Below are 20,477 nucleotides of genomic sequence, written 5' to 3'. Positions count from 1 at the left end.
TGCTCTGCTCCATTACAGCGCCGCCACCTCTCCGTGCACCCACGTTTTGGCAGCAGTGTTTGTTAACAGGACCTCGGTCGACCGCTGGCAACGCCGCGCGCTCTAGCAGCTAATAAAAATGTAACAAACATAATGGGACACATTTAAATCGGCAAGCTCAGCATCAGAGACGGTGATGTTTGACACCTCGTGGCAGCCGTCGTGCTGCCTTAATGAAAAAGTGAGGAGACTCCTCGCTACAGGAAAACAAAATAGCACTTAAGCATTCACAGTGCTGTGCGACGTTAGAGTTATTTTAAGGCTAAGAGGGCTCCAGATAGTGTCTGCTGTTGACACTATTAGCCACTTTAACTGGAAAGAAGACAGTTTGTTTTTGGAAATGCACAAGCAATCTGCTGTAGGTTGCCAAATCACACGGCAAACTCTCTCACAGACTAAATATAAACAAACTACAGAGAAGAAATTATTCATTATGACTAGGAGACATCTGACAAGATTTATTTAATGCACGTTTGAAGCCGCTCTCTCAGATACGTTTAGCCTTAATCGTCTATATCTGGTCCCCGGAGTGCTTCTTTCCCCCACTTTCAAATGGAGAAGCTGTTTTAGGAAAATGGCTTATGGCTTCAATGCCTGCCAATAAATGACAAGGCATTTTCTTAGTCTTTCATCACATATTCTCCCCCCTGCAGAAGCACTCCAGTGGCTGTGCTGATTCAGGGGCCTGTTTATAGCCAGCGATGATGATGGCTCTCAAATGAGATTGCACTATAATGAATGAGATGTGAGTGTGAGACCACTGAGTTGATGTGTGCATTGTGGGCATATGTCTTATACTTAAGCCAGCTATACCATTATATGTTATATTATATACCATTTCTCTACCGGAGAAGTTATTCCTTTATTTCTATGAAGTATTACTTTTATTGGGACTTTTGTCTGAAGCCATTAGTGATCAGCAGCTTCAATCCTGGAGCTGAAACAAAATGCTCTAAGCCATTAACGAAATACATTTACTCAAGTACTGTACTTAAATACAAATTCTAGGTAGTTCTACTTTACTTTAGTAATTCCATTTTATGCAACTTTATTGTTCTACTCCGCTACATCTCAGTGGTAAATATTGCACTTTTCACTCCACTGCATTTATCTGACAGCTTCAGCTACTTGTTACATTACAATATGTCATACCCTTCCTGTCCATGACTTTACAAACATGTGGGCATGTCTGTAAAGTCATGGTTTATGATAATCACATGCAGATTTAGGTCAAGTCAGCACACTGACAGCTGTTGTTGTCTGTTGGGCTTGAGTTTGCCATATTAGGATTTGAGCATATGTTTTTATGCTAAATGCAGTACCTGTGAGGGTTTCTGGACAATAGTTGTCATTGTTTTGTGTTGTTAATTGATTTCCAATGATAAATATATTCATACATTTGCATAAAACAAGCATATTTGTCCACTTAGATAAGAGTATTAAATACTTGACAAATCTCCCTTTAAGGTACATTTTGAGCAGATACAAATTGTGCGATTAAATTGCAATTAATTTGTATAATAATTAATTAATTAATAATAATATAATATGAATTAATTATTATTATTATTAATAATAATAATAATAATAATAATAATAATATATTATATATATACTGTATATATGACTGTGTATACCTTATGGAAATATTCTTAGACTATACTATGTATTAAAGTGTATAAGGTGGAGTGATAACTGTACCCTAGATAAGGTTTTTAACCCTTTTCCTGAGAATTATTCTTTTCTTTTCTATTCTATTCTTTTCTATCCCGCCCCCGCTGATATTTTAGGCCAATGCGTCTTGCATACATTAGTCGCTGTTGTCCATCAGCACACATAATGAAGCGTAATGGCAGATAATTTATTCACTGATGCACTGCCTTGTAAAGACGAGGCAAATTGATTCCATCCCAGCCGCTCATACAATACTTTTAGTATTCACAGTGCGAGCATGGCACGGCGCTCAGAAGTATCAGCAAACATACACAAACACTTCTGTACACACACACACACAAACACTCCCGCACGCTCACAGACACACATGCATACACAATGTGATTGCGAACGGCTGACAGTTTTATTGAAATCTGTTTGCAAACAAATGTTTGGTGGAGTGTTCTCCGAGGGAGGCGAACGATTAAACAAACTGCATGCGGAAGACCGGCAGTGTGTATCTGGTTGGCAAACGTGTCAGCTGAAACACATGAGCAGTCACGTACGTGTACACACACAACACACCTGCATCTGCCATACTACATCACACACACAGACGCACAGAATGAATACATATTAGCCCAGCTTCCACATCCTTTCACCACGTACAAACATAGATGGAAGCAGGACCACAGCAATAACAGTTATTATCCTCCGCGCTGATGACGGCGCAGAATTTTGAGTCATTGCAACCAATTTGATCCCAATCTTTCCCATTTCAGCGCCATTTAAGGGCAATTTAAGGCAGCAAGATCAAACAAATTATTTTTTGGAGCCACTTTTGAGATCTAAATGGAAGGTAATTCTCAAATGCACACTTGAAGCACTTTATACCAGGTTAGGCAAAATTAATTTGTTGATTGCACAAAAGTAGAATGGTTCAGATGCAGACGAGGGAGGATGTTTGAAAGTTTCTTCTGGATAAAGGGAGGATAGTCAGGAGAGCACCAGTGGGCCTTTTATCTTTTTCACCTCCTAGATTAATGTTTCATTTAAATCTTCCCTGTGAGATTTATGTCCGTTTTGAGAAACACAGTGCAAAGTGGATCTTTACAGTTATCTGTTAAAATAATTACTTTTTCATTAGCCAGTACACACTCATCCCTAGGGCTGTCGCATTAAGCACAATATTGCAATACCGCGCTATTGACACGCCAACCAAACGCTCCAACTTACGCTAAATTTTGGAGAAGAAAAACTGGCATGGCCATTTTCAAAGGGGTTCCTTGACCTCTGACCTCGAGATAAGTGAATAAAAATGGGTTCTATGGGTACCCACGAGTCTCCCCTTTACAGACATGCCCACTTTATGATAATCACATGTAGTTTGGGTCATAAGTCATAGTCAAGTCAGCACACTGACACACTGACAGCTGTTGTTGCCTGTTGGGCTTGAGTTTGCCATGTTATGATTTGAGCATATTTGTTATTATATTTTTATGCTAAATGCAGTACCTGTGAGTGTTTCTGGACAATATTTGTCATTGTTTTGTGTTGTTAATTGATTTCCAATAATAAATATACACATACATTTACATAAAGCAGCATATTTGCCCACTCCCCTGTTGATAAGAGTATTAAATACTTGACAAATCTCACTTTAAGGTACATTTTGAACAGATAAAAAATGTGTGATTAATCACGATTAACTATAGACAATCTAAGATTAATCATGATTAAATATTAATATTTCAATTGATTGACAGCCCTAAAAAATATATACATATGAAATGTTGTGAAGGGTCGTAAAAATGTATAAGAGCAAAACTCCGATGTCGAGGTGCAAGTGAATGCAGCAAGAGATGACGCTACCAGCATTTAGCGGGCAGCAGCTCCGTTTTCTCCTTACCCCGGCAGCTTTCTGTGAAGCCTGTCTCGGTCCTGGCCGTACACAACGACTGCTGATGCTTTTTTTCCTGCTAAATGTGTGTGTAGGGTTGCCAACTTCCACTAGTAGAAATACAGAATGTCGGCAGATGGATAGTGGAGAGTTGTTTTGTCAAAGCGTGTTTTGTTTAGTAATAGTAACTTGTGTTTGTGTGAGGGACAGATTAAACTTGACTAAACCCAAATATTCACCGGTGCTTACAAGTGTCTTCTGATGGCTTACAGCTACCAACATATCTGAAACTGCTCATTCTGCAGGCAAACATGTCCACATTAGATCAGCCATGCAAGTGCAACATTAAAAAAGCACCCAGTTTAAAAGGCACTAAAATCACTCGCTCCAAGCCCCGAACAAAAAGCCACATTAGTCAGCAGTTCATTCAAAGCTTCTCAGAGTTTGCACTTTCACCACATTTTCAAATTGAATCTCACAGACAAAGTACTTTTGCCGTTTAATCAGCATTATTGGAAAAACACTGGGTATCTTGGATCATTGGCAAGACTAAATGTGTGGCTTCACAGAATATAAGTGACACAATTGTTGAATATCGTCTTTACTGTGTAAGTCTCTACCTAGAAGCCAATTTAAACCCTTAAAGAAAGCTTGCATTGTCATAATTACTGATCACTTTGAATCTTATTTCAGAAATCCGTTGGGAAACATTGAGGGGCATGCAGGAGGTAAGGCTGTCAAATTTACAGCATTAATTTAGATTCATTTTAAAAATTAAAAAAATTTAAATTAATGCATAGAATCTAATGAACGGTTATGTTCACATTTTAGGTTAAGTGATTATGTTCAATGAAAAGATACATGTATGTCTTTTTTCGTTGAAAAACTGTCTAAATATTTGGAAATACAATAATTTATTGATTTCTAATGCAACCTTTTGGTATTTCTATTCAATGCTTTACTCATGTGCCACAATGATGTAATGTTTTTGAGTTAAGATATCTTCATTTTGGGGGCTTTTCTAAGCAAATGTGATAGTTTGCGATTAAATCAGTAAAGATATTTCTGCCACCCCATGAATATTTCTTTAGATCCCCCCATGTTTACAGGTCTTGTGGATCTACATAGATGTGAAAAATGTTGTTTAAAGCCTTTTGTGTCTCTTGAGAGAGCTGTGTGAAATTTGATAAATTGCCTCAAGTGATGTCACTTGAGTCAGTGTTGGTTGGGGCATTCATTTTTTCTTTTTTTAAACTTTCCATCGTGAGTCCAACAATGTTATAGAGGTGAAATTCTAAATGAAGCCTGTAGTGACACAAGAGGGTGGAGCTAAGTACGACTGAACGCTGATACATTTTCGGCGACCAAAAATTAACTTTCATGAACTGAAAACACACTGTGAAAGGGTTAAAGTTGTAAAACGAAAACATGGACAACTCCAAGACCGGACAACACCGTGGTAACGACCTGTCAATCACAAGGTAGCCAAGCCCTAAAGCATACCCTGCTTTATGGTCTATTTGACTCTAAATGGGACCATCATTTACTAAATGAACATCATGCTGTATTGAAGAAGACTTGAAACTAGTGATTGAGACCATAAACTCATGTTTACAATGTTTACTGAGGTAATAAATCAAGTGAGAAGTAGAATAATTTTCTCATAGACTTCTATACAATCAGACTTCTTTTTGCAACCAGAGGAGTCGCCCCCTGCTGGCTATTAGAAAGAATGAAAGGTTAAGGCACTTCTGCGTTGACTTCACTTTTCAGACCCCGGAGTTTCCCACTGATTGAAACATATTTGTCTGTTAGGTAATATACAAAGAGGTGATGAATACAGTATGTCTGCTCTCCTGAAATGTTGTGTTACTGGACTAATGTATTGTTAAAATTACGGCTGAGCCCGGCCAGGGAGGACGATGCACATGTAATGACCCTCACTGTACAGTGACTCATGCTGTATGGCAGCACTGCACCAAGACAGGAAAATAGAGCAATTTCCTTTTGTGCTCTTTTTTTTTTCTTTATACCACCAGAGACTACAGGAGGAAAATATCCTTTAAGATAATTTCCTACACTGCATTTGATTTGCATATGAACCATCAAATACTGGGGGGTAATAATGAATCATCAATGACATATAACAATCTAAATTGCTCGCCTAGAAAACATATTATGATAATGAGCCCAACTTATACATTACTTGCATATTAAATTTAATGGCCTTACAGTCCTAAGTGCCTTTTCAATGTCCTTTCCTTCACTCGACTCCCCTTCAACAGTGCACAATGTGCTGCTGTGCAGAAATGTCTTCATTGTTTGAAGGAGTAACTCCTGCTCATGATAAAACAGCTCTACAGTAGACTCTGATGTGATACTGTTTCTCATCCAGCGCAATAAAGCAGGGAGATATCAAAGAAGGAATACACTGCTGCCAAAGACTTAATCCTGTCTAATCCAGCTTTGTCCACAGTAATTTATATTTTCATGATGTCCTTTGACACTGACAAGACATTTTAAAACCATCACAAGATGTAAAAGAAAGCAGATTTTGGGCACCATTACGTTTCTCTCAAGACGTATTTTCTGTATTATATAAATTCAATGTGGTGGAGACAGGATCGGGTAAGCCACCTAGATCCTGACACATCCTGTCGAGTCATCAATTTAGTTTTTAAATGACGGCCTAAATGATAGCCACATGGCATGTGTGAAATATCATCTCAGCTCTTTTCGTGGAAGATTAATGCTTTAATTCATAAAAGTAGGAACTTTTTTTTATGATGTTAATGGAGTGGTCTTGGATGCGGCCCACCTCTGCTTTAAACCACTGCAGGAAACCCTGTATGAAAGCACCCGAGGCTGGGATGTTGCAGTAATTACAACACATTATAAATTACAAATTATAGATATTTAGGCAGTTTTTTCTGTTAATTCACATCTAAATCATGTCATGTTTCTCCAGCGGACTGGCTTATCAAAGGGAGCGGGAACAGGAGATAGAAATGTACACATATGTCAGGACGACTCATGATAGTGACTATTTGACGCTCCACGCCAAAACCCCTCCAAATCCGTGCAAAGTAAACTACAGAAAAAATAAGTAAAACTTTTCCATTTCTGAGTGACACAGCCTATTAACACGGAGGAGGTCAAATCAAATCAGAGCCCATCAAATTAAAAGTAGCATGTCAAGACGGAAATACCCCCAGAAAGGCATAGCATGCTGGGAATCCACAAAGCAATAAATTGGCCGGATGATTGGCTATTAAAAATATGTGAAATTAGCTTTCATTGCGTAACGTCTATCTCAGCATGAGCCTTTCAGCATAATGGACGAGACGGAGGTGGAAACTGAATTGGAGAGGAGGAAATGATTACTGAAGGGCTCGGTGGCCATTTTAATTTTCTTTTTAAATTTACCCTTTTCCAGGCGTGTGGAGAAAGAAAGTGAGCATTTTAATACTGATATGTTGTTTACACATGCCCACGCTGAAGGAGGGATAACACTATGAATACGAAGAACGTGGATTTTGTTCTTAAACGTGCGAAACTGTGGGATCTAATAAATATTTAAAACTAAAGTGACGGCGGGTCTGCTCGACAGATTTCACAGGATCATAAGCTCATTGTGCATTCAGGGCTACACCGCCAACAATGGCTAACACAGAAGTGTGCGGCACACAGATGATTATGATGTTGTGAATATAGAGATCAAAGTCTGTCTCGCTCTGGTGATTAAGCGTCCTAACAAATGCATGTATGAGGACAGCCTTATCACCTAGGACCACACAGAGGCCTTTCCATATCTGCCGCTCTCAGATGGCCAACCTGCGCCCGCCACGCGCTCCGCTGCCAAATAAAAACACCACAGGCATCGCCTCTGTGGCCAGCCTGGTCTGCTCAATTTGACTGATGAAAGACGAGTTTCTCAATTTAGAAAAAGGAAAAAAAAAAAAAGTTCCCAATGCCTTATCACTTCGGGACAAGTATTTGGTAATTAAATGAAGCACAGGAAGGACACACGTCTGGGGAATTTGTTTGGCTTGTTAAAACTTCACAGCTATTGTGAACTTGTTTACCTTAACTCCAATTTTAGAGCCTAAAGCACACACTGTGTATCTTATTCTGTTAGCCGAGTAAATGATCTTCATGAGTAAACAACTGGAAAATAAGAGTGGAACAGCTTTATATAAACATTAATATATTTCATTTTAAAATTGCCTCTGTGCTTTTTCACCTTGACTAAGCAGAAAACACTCCTATTCAGCATACAGCTTGTTTTCTTTTACACACTTTGACGAATTGGCTTGACCCCTCGTCGCAGCTTCTCGGAAGGTTTGTGAATGTTCCAAACCGGTGCGATTAAGATCGGCTTCACTCATTACACTAATGGACATGCATTGTAATTAATGGCATCCTCATTTGCATCGGACGTTAATTATCTAAATCATTTTGTCTCATCTGTTCACTGTAATTAGTACCTATCAACAGCTTCACTGAATCAAGCTATTTCCGAGAGATAACCCTGCTCTTACCCTATTTCACTGTGGAAGAACTGCTTGGTAACCTGACTGAGGTTATGATGTTCAAGGTGGTGAGATCACAAAAAAAACTAGGGCTGTCAATCGATTCAAATATTTCACATCGCAAATTAATTGCAAATTTTTTATCTGTTCAAAATGTACCTTAAAGGGAGATTTGTCATGTATTTAATACTCTTATCAACATGGGATTGGACAAATATGCTTGCTTTGTGTAAATGTATGTATATATTTATTATTAGAAATCAATTAACAACACAAAACAATGGCAAATAATGCCCAGAAACCCTCACAGGTACTGCATTTAGCATAAAAAATATGCTCAAATCATAACATGGCATCACAGGTAACAACAGCTGTCAGTGTGCTGACTTGACTATGACTTGCCCCAAACTGCATGTGATTATCATAAAGTGGGCATGTCTGTAAAGGGGAGACTCGTAGGTAACCATAGAACCAATTTTCATTCACATATCTTGAGGTCAGAGGTCAAGAGACCCCTTTGAAAATGGCCATGCCAGTTACTTACAGTTAAATTGAAGCATTATTGACGTTACAGAGCTGTCTGTCAACGTCCTTTATGAACGTTGTCGTTACTGCCGTATTACTTTGTGGGATATTTATGCTGCCGTAGTGTCCAGCGTTGCATACTGTAATATTTCACTGGAAATAGTATGCAATTTGCGTACTATTGGTTTCATACTAAAGTTTCGGATATACTAAAATATCTCGCATACTCTTTAAGCGTACTAAATAGCATGTGACTATGGAATTTCGGGCGCAACCTTTTTCTCTTGTTTGGAAAAAGTAACTTCCTGGAATATCCACTGGTTGCCTAGCAACTGGTCCCGGCCATGAACTAGTCCAGCACATAACCCCCCCCAAAAAAACATTTATTTTTTACATTTCAGAGAAAATAAAAATACTTAAAGGCCCATTCAAGGTGAGTGACCCAACAGATCCAATACAAATCTAAAGATAATTATAAGTCCATGTTTGTTTATGAACAGTTCATGGCTTGGTCCCTTGAATGAGTTGTTCTCCTTTGTGAGTGTGTTTGTGCAGACTTGTTGTCATTTGTTTTATAAAAAATGTGATGAAGGTCACTTGACTGAAAAATTGTCATTTCATTAATTTGCCATTAGTGTCAACAGTGTGCAGGGGCTGATTTTTGCTACTCATTCACTTATTCTCCTACACACCTGTCTGAATGCAGGTGATGATAAAGATCACTTCTCTAAGATGAAGACACTTGCCTCCACAGATGTAGACTTATGCTAAAGATGTGCAAAGTCAAGAAGCCATATTTCCTCTAACGCTCCCTCTGATCACTCGATTGGAATTCCAATACAGCCAATCACAGAGTCAAGTTGTCGTCATTAGCCCGTGTTTATACGTTTATGTTGTCAGACGACTCCACGATCAATACTGATTTGATCAACGGTCTCAGCGCAGCAGCACAGGAGCTGCTGTTTACCTTGGTTAACGGGTGGCGTTTATGAGCTGGGATCGAATAATTATTTCATACTCATTCAGTTGTCAATGTCAACAAGTCAATGAGAACAAGTAAACTGTGGTTATAATGAAACACAATATGAGTGATCATGGCGAGCAGGGGAGAGAACGGAGGTTTAACCTGCTGAGACACAGGAACCCGTGTTTGCTAATAGAAAGAAGAGAATGAAAATAACATTTAGCCACGTTTCAATGTGGATATATTTTTTTAGAGCTGTTAATCAAAATAGTTAATTGTGACTAATCACAAATTAATCGTACATTTTTTATCTGATTAAAGTTTACCTTAAGAGAGATTTGTCAAGTAGTTAATACTCTTATCAACATGGGAGTTGGCAAATATGCTGCTTTATGCAAATGTATGTATATTTTTATTATTTGAAATCAATTAACAACACAAAACAGTGACAAATATTGTCCAGAAACCCTCACAGGTACTGCATTTAGCATACAAAAATATGCTCAAATCATAACATGGCAAACTGAAGCCCAACAGGCAACAACAGCTGTCAGTGTGTCAGTGTGCTGACTTGACTATGACTTATGACCCAAACTACATGTGGTTATCATAAAGTGGGCATGTCTGTCCTGCTACAACCTAAAAATTGCAAGTTGCGTTAATGCGTTAAAGAAATTAGTGGTGTTAAAATTAATTTGCATTAACGCGTTATTGTCGCGTTAACTTTGACAGCTCTGCTATTTTTTGAAAATCCTTTGTGTGGATCCTGCCTAAATCTTTAAGGGAGACTATAATGAATGAGTCAATAGACACTGACTGCAGGATTCCACAGTCTGAGTCTGACAGAGAAAGTCTGCAGGCAGACACTTCACAGAAGAACAAAAAGAAAGCATCCTTACCTGAGAGTAAACATCTCCACAGGAGACTCGGCTGACACAGTGATAAAAGCAGAGATGGTTTCCCTCCGTCTCATGGGTGTGGCTGGCACCATGACCATAAAGTTATTATCCAGCCTGTGCTCAGCGAGGGGCGGTGGACTGGGGTTCTGGTAGAGCCTCACACCCCCGATCCTCCGCAGTGGCGTGGAGGTGTAGGAACCAAACAGCCCTTCCTGGCTTGAGCGGATGAAGTTGTCCTTCCTGGCCTCGTCCGAGTGGCACTCCCCTGCCTCTGTGGACTGCAGCATGTAGTAGAGCTCCACCGGCGTGCCCTCAGACGCTTCGAGGTTCCTCTGGCGTCCCGGCACTACGCTGGGCGGGCTGAACCAGCCGGCCAAGGGCTCCAGCTCGGCCACGCACAGCCCCAGCCCCCCCTTCAGCAGGCAAGTGCCACGCACCTCCTGGGTCTCGTGGAAAGCGAACATGTGCACGCAGGGCAGCTTGTCGATGGCGCTGTAGTCGTCCCAGTCCCTGCCCACGATGTAAAACAGCACCTGGACTCTGGGCTTGGCCAAGTGAATCCTGGTGTTCATGATAAAGGTCTGCACCTTCCAGTTGAAGGTGAAAACCGAAGAGGCAGGGAACGTCCCCGGGCTCTGTAGGAGCTCTAAAGGGACGGGCTGCTCCACAGAGAGAGGCCCGTAGCTGGTGTTCATCGAGGGCAAACTTCTGGCCTGGTAGATAAAGAAGGGCTCAGTCCGCGACATCAGGCTAGAGTTCCTCATGAAGTCCTGGTTGGCTTCCTTCAGGAAGAACGCCAAGTCCGCGTTGAGCACCTGGTAGTTGACAGGCAGGTATGTGGGGATGGAGGAATATCTCTGCAATCCCTCTAAGACTCGACAGTCGGCTACTAAAAGACAGAAGAGAAGAGCTGAGTCAGGACAAGCTCACAGACAGCCTTTAAGCAAAACTAGAAGCTAGTGGTGAGTGAGAGACATTTTACTCATAGTATTGTTCATAATAGTATCTATTCATAATCGGATGTTACATAAAGTTTTCCTGCCACTTACTATCTCTGACTCTATATGTTGAAGGACATTAGGTTGTGAGAATGTGAATGTGAGTGTAGTGAAGTGTTTGCAGTGACACTTTATACTAACAGTATATAACAGGACAAAGAGAGGATCCAGTCATCTGGAAGGATTACCATGACTGAGTTTCTCCATCACATCATAATTAGTGCTGAAACGATTAACTAAAAAAAGCATAAACTAATTAACAATTTTTACAATCAATTGATTGATTAAGTGTATTCACTGGTTCCTGTCGTGTCTCATTTGCTGCTCTATCACTAGAAATTATATATTTTGCGGTTTTGAACTGCCAGACAAGTGCAATAGTGCAATGTCATAGAGTTGGAGCTGGGAATTGAAACCTGTTCGGGGTAAAAATTGCTGTGGGACCCCTTCTGACCCCCCACCCCTCTGTGCATTGTGTAGGTATCAAAATGTACTATATGCTGCAATAATACTACCTGGCCCGACGATATGTGTAAAAACTGTTAATGCAAAACATGCAAAATTCTTACATTTAAACACAAAATAATGAAATTGCACACAAAATTTAAAACTCTAAATAACATGCTTTGTCTTGTTGCATTTACTGCAGTGTAAAGTCAGACTCTAGACTACATGACCTGAAACAGCATGTAAGGGGTCGTTCACATGTAGCGTCCAAAAACACGCGGAGAATGCCAGCCGTGCCGCTTTCATCTTTTTATCCGAGGTACTCGGCGCCTGCCGTTACTAAGCAACCAAAGCCTGCATGCTGCGATGATAATGAAGTTGCGTTAATTTGGCAGTAAGCCTCACTGACTAATCTAAACAAAGTCAAAACAAAGATAAATGGATATCCAGCACTGTCAGTCCATCATAGAAAATTATTGCTAGATGTCTCAATTGTGTCAATTTGGTTCACCTTTCAACACGTGTTTTTCGATGAAGAGAGTGAAGCAAGTAAAATGAAACCGATCATAAAGCTCTTGGTAGCCCTGCACTGAAATGTATAACTTCTCCTCCATTTATTTACCGAAGGCTGATATTTACGGAAGAAAGAAAAAAGATATCTGCTGACTTTTCATCTCACGCCACAGCTGTCGCAGCCTGAAAAATAGGGGCTTGGGAACACTTGCACATCGTGCGTTTGAGCGCGCCTGACACGCGTCTACATTGACAACAATGGATTTCAGGGCGCAAAAAAAGTGGCATGTGAACGGCCCCTTACTCCATATTACTTTTATTTTCAAATATTGACTTCTGCGTGAATTGCCGCAGGAATTTTGCAGGAATTGAACATTGACTGAATTATTTATTGTTTGACAACATTATTTCATAGACACCTTTTTTTTCAAATTTAAATATTGTACGTTAGTAATGTATATTCCATAATTTGCAATAAAAGTCTGACTTTTGAGGCCCCTGGGGGTCTGGTGCCCTGTTGGTAATCCAACCTGATCAAACCTCAACACTTTTTTGGTAGTGACCAAAATATGTCCACAACGAATATCAAAAATTGTCAAGAAATAATAGCTACCATTTAATTCCTGAATGGATTCATAATCTTGTTCTTTCCTGATGGAAATCATTACTATGCCAATTATATTTTATTTTTATGTTCACTGGTGTATGCAACATTTAACAATTGTGAACCTGTGCTTCTGTTGATAAACTAGGAGAAAAATATTCTACCGTTTTTGGTACTGACTGAAAAGTGTAGCTACTATTAGTATGACATAGTCTGTAAAGGGTCCAACACAAGGAGGAGATGTTATTATCGGTCATGTTTAGATGCACAGTACAGATAACTGGTAAGGCTGCTTATCAGGTCATCTAAAGATATAATCATAATCATAATTAAGCCCACTATTCACAGTTTTGCCCTCCAATGTTACAGTTAAGAACAAATTCACAGTACAGACTCCTTTATTATCAAGGAACAGGACCAGCACAGCCCGCATAAAAAAGGTTTTAATCACAATAAGAGTGGGCTTTGACCTTCTTCTCAAGAGCAATCTGCTGTGTGATTACACGCCCTCAGCATACCCCCATCTTCCTGCTGCCTGCCAGAGGATTTCTTTCCTCTGATCACCCGTGTAAATCAATGTCCCAACAGTTTACAAATCAGACGGGGATTTGTGATACATGGTGCCCCTGCTTGACCTCAATGCTGCCGTCCCCACTGGGGGATGCAAGGTTGCGGGCAGGCTCCAACCCTCAACCCAGGGGCAGCACCGGTCCTACTTAAAGCATCAGTTAGCTGCTCCAGAGTAAACACTCTGATCCAGACCTCGTGTTTTACGACAGCGAACACAGACTTCTGAGCAGCAGAGCACCACAGAGCAATTTGTATTTTTCCTGAACAAGCAGGAGCCTTGTGCTGTTTGTTGGCAAGAGGCATTGTTGTATACGTGGCATTGCGCTGCTGACAAATGAAAAGCTTGATAGTCCGGTAAGACAGAACAGCCAGGAACAAAGTTGTCCTCTGGTCCCTGGGTACTGTAGTAATGGTACTCTCATTCTCATGTCTGGGCCCTCGTGTCTCAGGTAAAGTGAAAGCAAAGTGCTCTCTCCACAGGACTGCACCTTACTCTCTGTGTTCAAATGGGATTTATTGTTTTCACAGCTGACATAAAGAATTAAAATGTGTCCACACTTGTACTTATACACAAAAGCTGGAAATATATTGCATAACATTGGTCAGTCTTAGGGCTGTCGCGTTGAAGGAATTTCCCCTGCGGTGATAATTATTGCTATATAGCTCAACAGCACGATATTATTGCCTCTTTTTGTAAATGTATTCATTTATCCTGATTTTAATGCTATAGAAATAGCCTTTTTTGTTATGGCTATTATAAGGTATATTGTTGCTTTTAAATGACAAAGATGACAGTTTTAAAACTAATTAAATATTGTTTATTGTTAAATGCAGAACACAGAAGGGAAGTTGAGACGCTTTGGTTGCGTCTAGTTGCTATGATACGGAATATCCGCAGGAGTAAAAATGTCGGCACAAGGTAGAGTACTTGCTCTGGATGAAGGGAAGGAAGGGAGAGAGGACGGACCCCGCTGGTCTATGTGTACTAATTTCTCCTCCATGTTGTTCAGCACTTGTACACGTAGGATGTGACAGTTGGTCTTTGTGATATTTTTCCCGCCCCTCCTCTATTGTGATTGGACAGCTTGTTAAAAAGTGACAGTGACGAGTGCAGCGTCAGTTGTAGATTTTTCACGTCACTGCAACTTGAAAAAAACACCAAACACGCAGTGCTCAGTACAGAATAGACGCTCAGCGTCTCGTCACGCTGCTGGTGTTTGTAGTACAGTATAAATGCACATCATTCCCATTGCAAAGAATTCAAAAAAGAATATGCATGTTAAAGGTCCTCTATATGATATCCAGAGCATTAATATAGCAGCAAACAACTATTTGCCATGTAAAGATATAGAGGAGTAATGTCTACCTGAGCAGAGAATGAAGTCGCTCTCCCTCTGTGTGTGTTGTAATCCGAACTTCTCTGTGCTTTGTTGACATAGTCGGGCCGGCTGTGTGTGCTTTTAGTGCATGTTCATGCTTATGAGCGTGCCCTACTGGCTAGATACTGCCACCTCTCTGCACTGCTCTCATACAGCGGTTACAGCTGATAACTCCGCCCCGGCCGACAGCGCTATCGGGGAAGCGTAATTTACATTTTGGTGCATTCAGGCTCTATTCAGTAAAATTGAATTAGTCAAAGTTAAATATAACGTTATCATGATGTGTTCAAATGTAATCTTGTAAAATGTAATTTTTGTTGAGAAACTTGAAAAAAATGCAGTTGTTTGAAGTGTTTGAAATAGATAATAGAGAGGGAAATATGACCTGTTTAACTTCCTAACAAAAACCAGTATGCAAACAGTAATAAAGGAGTGTATGTTGAAAAACATGGGATTTAGTTTTTAGTTATTTTACCATGGTATCAAATTGGTATTGAGAATCGTGGAATTTTCCTGTTGAGCTATGCTGAGTAATGACTGTCAAGTAAAGACTAATGTTACTAATTACTTTTGCTGTAATGTAATTACATTTTCAGTAATATGTAATGCGTATTGATTACATTGCATATCACCCACTCTCTGGTTCCCCCCCAGGTAAACACTGTTAGCTCTGTTAGCACCATTCGCTACGAGCCGCCAGCTTAGCTGTCGCCATGTTGAGAGCCATGCGGAGGCAATAGAAATGCTCCCAATCCCACATTTAGCACCTTCAAGTAACTGATTTTCAACTGGATCCACCATTGTTTTATTTAACTTACAGATTTTACATTGTGCAGCAACAAGAGGCATTTATCTTATCTGCAAGGACCAAAATATCCACCATTCAAAATGTGATCAAAACATTACAAATAAGAATGACATTTTAAAAGGCTGCTCTGATAATATTTGATACCAGCAAACTAGAAAAAAAAGAACCAGACGAAATGAATGAATCTCTATTTACAATTACAAGTAGCAGCGTCTGAATAAAACCATGTGAAGAAAGACGTTGTTCGAGAAACACAGGTTTTTTTCAAACTACAGTACCGTGTGTACCTATCAAAGAAGTTATTAGAATTCTATTTAGAGCAAAGCAATGAGGCACAGCTTGTGTACAAACAAAATCTAAAAGCGCAGTCATCTCTTCATAAGATGAGCAGTTATTCTAGTGGAAAGGAGGAAATGGAACAGAAAATGGAAAATCCAATACAAATTAGGATCTTAGTACGTCTGCACCAAACTGTGTCTGTGTCAAGTAGTAGAACACAGTGTGTATAATGATTACTTATGGACACTCAGATGATCAATGATAAACAGGGATTTAACTTGATGTTGATTTGGCTCGGATGTAACTTAAACTATCTTTAAAAATTATTTAATGCATGCTTTGTTTTTAATTACGACAGTCTAATCAGGGAGCTTAAAATGTGGATGTATATGCAATTGGTCTTTTCAAACAGCCCCCCAAACAGTTGAGAGCCAGTTCACCTACTGTAGCAGCAGCATAAGCATGTAAACCTTGTTCAGGACCAGCGCCTGATAAACTGATACTGAATTTATAAACTGGAAAATAATCCTATCTGAATACAAATAAAGCCTGGAAATCTCCAAAACCCAGATCCAGCATAATCAGAATCAGCAAGCCTGTGCTATAGATTGGAATTAATAAATCATACAAAGCTATTTCGAGATGAATCGCTCCCTCCTTTTGTTCTTGGGTGGAGAAATTGAAAAACACAGTACAAACCTACTTTCCGAACTCCAGTCGTTCTTTGTTTTTCTGTGCAGCAAGGGTGTAGCTCAGATAACTGGACCCCCTGAGAGAATATCGCTCTCGGCACTCCTGTTTAATACAATCTTTCTTTTGGAATCTGTGTGGGCCCTCTCCTGCTGTGGCCCCTACAACTGCCTGGTTATAGTGTCCCTATAGGCCGGCTCTCACTTTACTTCATTGGACTGTATATTAGTAGTATTGGCACTATTGACAATAGTGTGCAGCGGAATTATCTGTGTTAAAGGATTAGTTCGACATTTCGCAAAATAATGCTTTATGTTTTCTTGCCAAGGGTTTGACGAGGAGATTGATACCTCACATGTCTGTACAGTAAATATGAAGCTACGGCTTTTTACATTTGGACGGAGCCAGACTAGCTGTTTCTCCTAGGCTTTACGCTAAGCTAAGCTAACCTCCTCCTGCTTCATACGTGTCACTAAGTAATGTGTTATTAATGTGATTAGTAACTCAGTAACTCAGATTCAGTAACAAGTGGTTTAAGGGATAACAATTGGGAAAAAATTTAACCTAGTCATTAAAATAATATTGTAGTTAGGCTACGAATCCCAGTAACGATAACGCTCCATTACTTCGACAATTTGAGGGTTGTTTTATTTGTCCTGTCTTACCAGGAGTTTGAGAGAGGGTTGATATCAGATTTGTCTGCCTTCAGTTGTCTAGTACAGTACATGTCTAGTACATGTTAGCTTGGAGCAGGAACTGGAGGTCTGGATTAGGGATGTCACGAGAACCAATACTTCGGTACCAAGTTGATGAGAAAATTCTGAAAATGTGATGGTACTCGTTTTTCTACAGTACCGTAGGTACCGTCAGGGCTTGAGCCTAACGGCGTCATGGAAATGATATAAAATGTGTTTGGGATGCAGTAAACATCCTATTTTTTCAACAACAAATCCGTGTTGAAATCGGCAGGAGAAGAGCTAGATAACGTTACCTGGTAGCTCCGTTCAGGACCGTGCTGCTTACCGGCTGCAGTTGTTAATGTCAATGTTAACTAGCTCTTGTCCTGCCAATTTCAACATGGGAGGTGCCATTTGAGTGATTTTCATTATGATGCATTCAGGCTCTATTCAGTAAAAATGAGTATTGGGCGAAGTTAAATTCTAATCTCATGATGTGTTCAAATGTAATTTTTTAAATTATAGTTTTTGGGGAGAATCTTGAATAAATCCATTTGTTTGAAGGAGATGTTTTCACAGCAATATAAAATAGATAATAGAGAGGGAATTCTTTTTAACTTCATAACAAAAACCAGTATGCAAACGGTCATAAAGGAGTGTATGTTGAAGTGAATGGGATTTATACATTGTGGAATTTCACTGTTATTGATGTTGACTACTAACTTTCTGGTATTGTGACATCCCTATTCTGGATTGCTGCGTGCAGTCACTGGGGTTAACATTAAGCTAGCTTTTGATGGTGTGGGAAGTGACATAGATGTGCTGAGTAATGACAGTCAAGTAAAGTGTAATGTAGCTTTACATTTTCTGTAATAAGTAACATTGGTAGTCACCCATCAAAAAGTATTTAGCACTACTTTTCATCAACTGCCACCAACATATCAGATCTATAAACAACTCTCACTCATGTCAACCTCTGTCAACTCCAAAATAACTGTCACAGTATGAGCCGTGTGATAGTAGTAGCAACTGTCAATCGTCATAGCAGCAATATATGTAGTATCACTAACTGCACTTGTACTGTAGTAGATATAGGCTAGATAAATAAGGAATATTAAAAGATACCACATTTGCAAATCAGATTTCTTCAATATAGGGAGGAGTGGGGGGGGGACACACATAACTTTCAGCTGGCACAGAAATGCAAAGACAAAAGTAAAATAATGATAATTCAACTGAGAAAAATGTCTATTTCAGCACACACGTTATGATCCACATCATGTATTAATTAAATTGTAAAACGATAGGCAGCATTATGCTGAGCCGGATAAATTGAAATGTTTGAGGCTCTTTCTTCATTTCCAGTTTTTAATAAAATGGGATTTTTTTTCTCCCTCTCTTCATGGAAACACTGTTGAGGCTTTGTTTTCCTCATGGAACAGCTGTCAGGACCTCTCGCCAACGAGACCTCGGTGATTGCAGCATCGAACAAATACAGCGGATGGTTGCATCATTAAATGTTGTTGGTGAAAGGGCATTATGAAAGCACTTTATGTCTGCACAGACTCAGTCGGTCGGTCCACCATTTTGGCCCAGACAATTTTTGAATTGCTTGTGATGAAATTTTATACAGACATTCATGGTCCCCAGAGGATGAATCCTAATAATTTTGATGATCCCCCGACTTTTCATCTAGCGCCACCAGCAGGTCATAATTTTCACTCATCCAATGAAGTACATCTACTGGGTCAACGTATCCCCATGCAGCATGGTTCGTATGATATCTTACGAAAAGTTATTCCTAATTTTCCGTGCGAATGTCCGATACACGTGACGCATGTGTCAATTTCAGTCTTTTCAAAATAAACTAATGTCTTGTCAGGAAAAACTTGGTTAGGTTTAGGCAGCAAAACTACTTAGTTAGCTTTAGGAAAAGATCATGGTTTGGGTTAAAATAATACCGAAAGTACGGAAGTTACGTGACAAATAAATGTACAACATATGTACAAACAATACAACGTTGACCTCTGGTTTCACACGGGGTACGAACACCGGCCTCCTGAGTGAAAGTCCGGTGGTTTTTGAAATATCATTGTATCCTCATACAATGATTCGTATGATATCTTACGAAAAGTTATTCCTCATTTTTCATGCGAATGTCAATTTTAGTCTTTTCAAAATAAACTTCCGTCTTCACAGGAAAAAACTTGGTTAGGTTTAGGTAACACAACTACTTAGTTAGGTTCAGAAAAAGATTGTGGTTTGGGTTAAAATAACACCGGAAGTGGTGTTACTTAAGTACGGAAGTTACGTGGTTTCACACAGGACTCAAACACCGGGTTCCTGGGCAAACGTCTGGTGTTTTGACCCACCCATCCGACCTCCTCCCTGTGCCGTGTTTGTCGCTCTTTATACTTCCTGGTTCATAATTACGTGGATTACATACAAATCGCTTTTGTAGGATATATATACGAATTACAGTGCTTTAGTTTTTGTAGGTATAGCTCCGAACGGTGTATGAGAACAACCTGACTGGATTGCTTGCCACAAAATTCTGTACAGACATTCACAGTTACCAGATGATGCATCCTAATTACTTTAAAGATCCTCTGACCTTTCCTCTAACGCCACCATGAGATTTACATTTGTGGTTTTGAGGGAAATAACTTAATTTGAGAAGACAGACTTTAGTTCTGGCCATAACACAGCTCAGTGGAAAACAATCTTAAAGCCTAATAGAAGAAATGGATTTACAATCTGTCAGCACTGGCCTAGTTTCTGTGTAATCTAGTTTCTTATATATACAAGCGTGCAGCATGTAAAAAGCCTTGCAAAAATTTGAGTTCCAATCAGTTTAGTTGTCACTTTAAAATATCTGATGCTGCTCTTGCACATACAGTCAATTTAAGCTCTCCAGTTTCTGAAGTTAACAGTCAGAGTCTCTTTCTGTCAGACACGGCTGTGTAGAGGTGTGCAGGGGAGAAAGACAGGTCTCAGATG

General features: G+C 39.7%; 1 protein-coding gene across 1 annotated transcript in view; it reads right to left on the bottom strand.

Moving 5' to 3' along the window:
* Window positions 1-20,477, bottom strand: part of LOC141769509 (transmembrane protein 132C) — a 162,421-nt gene that overhangs the window by 117,847 nt on the left and 24,097 nt on the right. The window contains exon 2 of the mRNA XM_074638642.1: window positions 10,513-11,401. Within this exon, the coding sequence (XP_074494743.1) occupies window positions 10,513-11,401 (889 nt within the window). The remainder of the gene's footprint in view (window positions 1-10,512; window positions 11,402-20,477) is intronic.

This window comes from Sebastes fasciatus, chromosome 6, assembly GCF_043250625.1.
Source record: "Sebastes fasciatus isolate fSebFas1 chromosome 6, fSebFas1.pri, whole genome shotgun sequence".
Classification (NCBI taxonomy): Eukaryota; Metazoa; Chordata; class Actinopteri; order Perciformes; family Sebastidae; genus Sebastes; species Sebastes fasciatus.
Note: the sequence above shows the minus strand (reverse complement) of the source record. Positions and strands in the feature narration are given on the sequence as shown.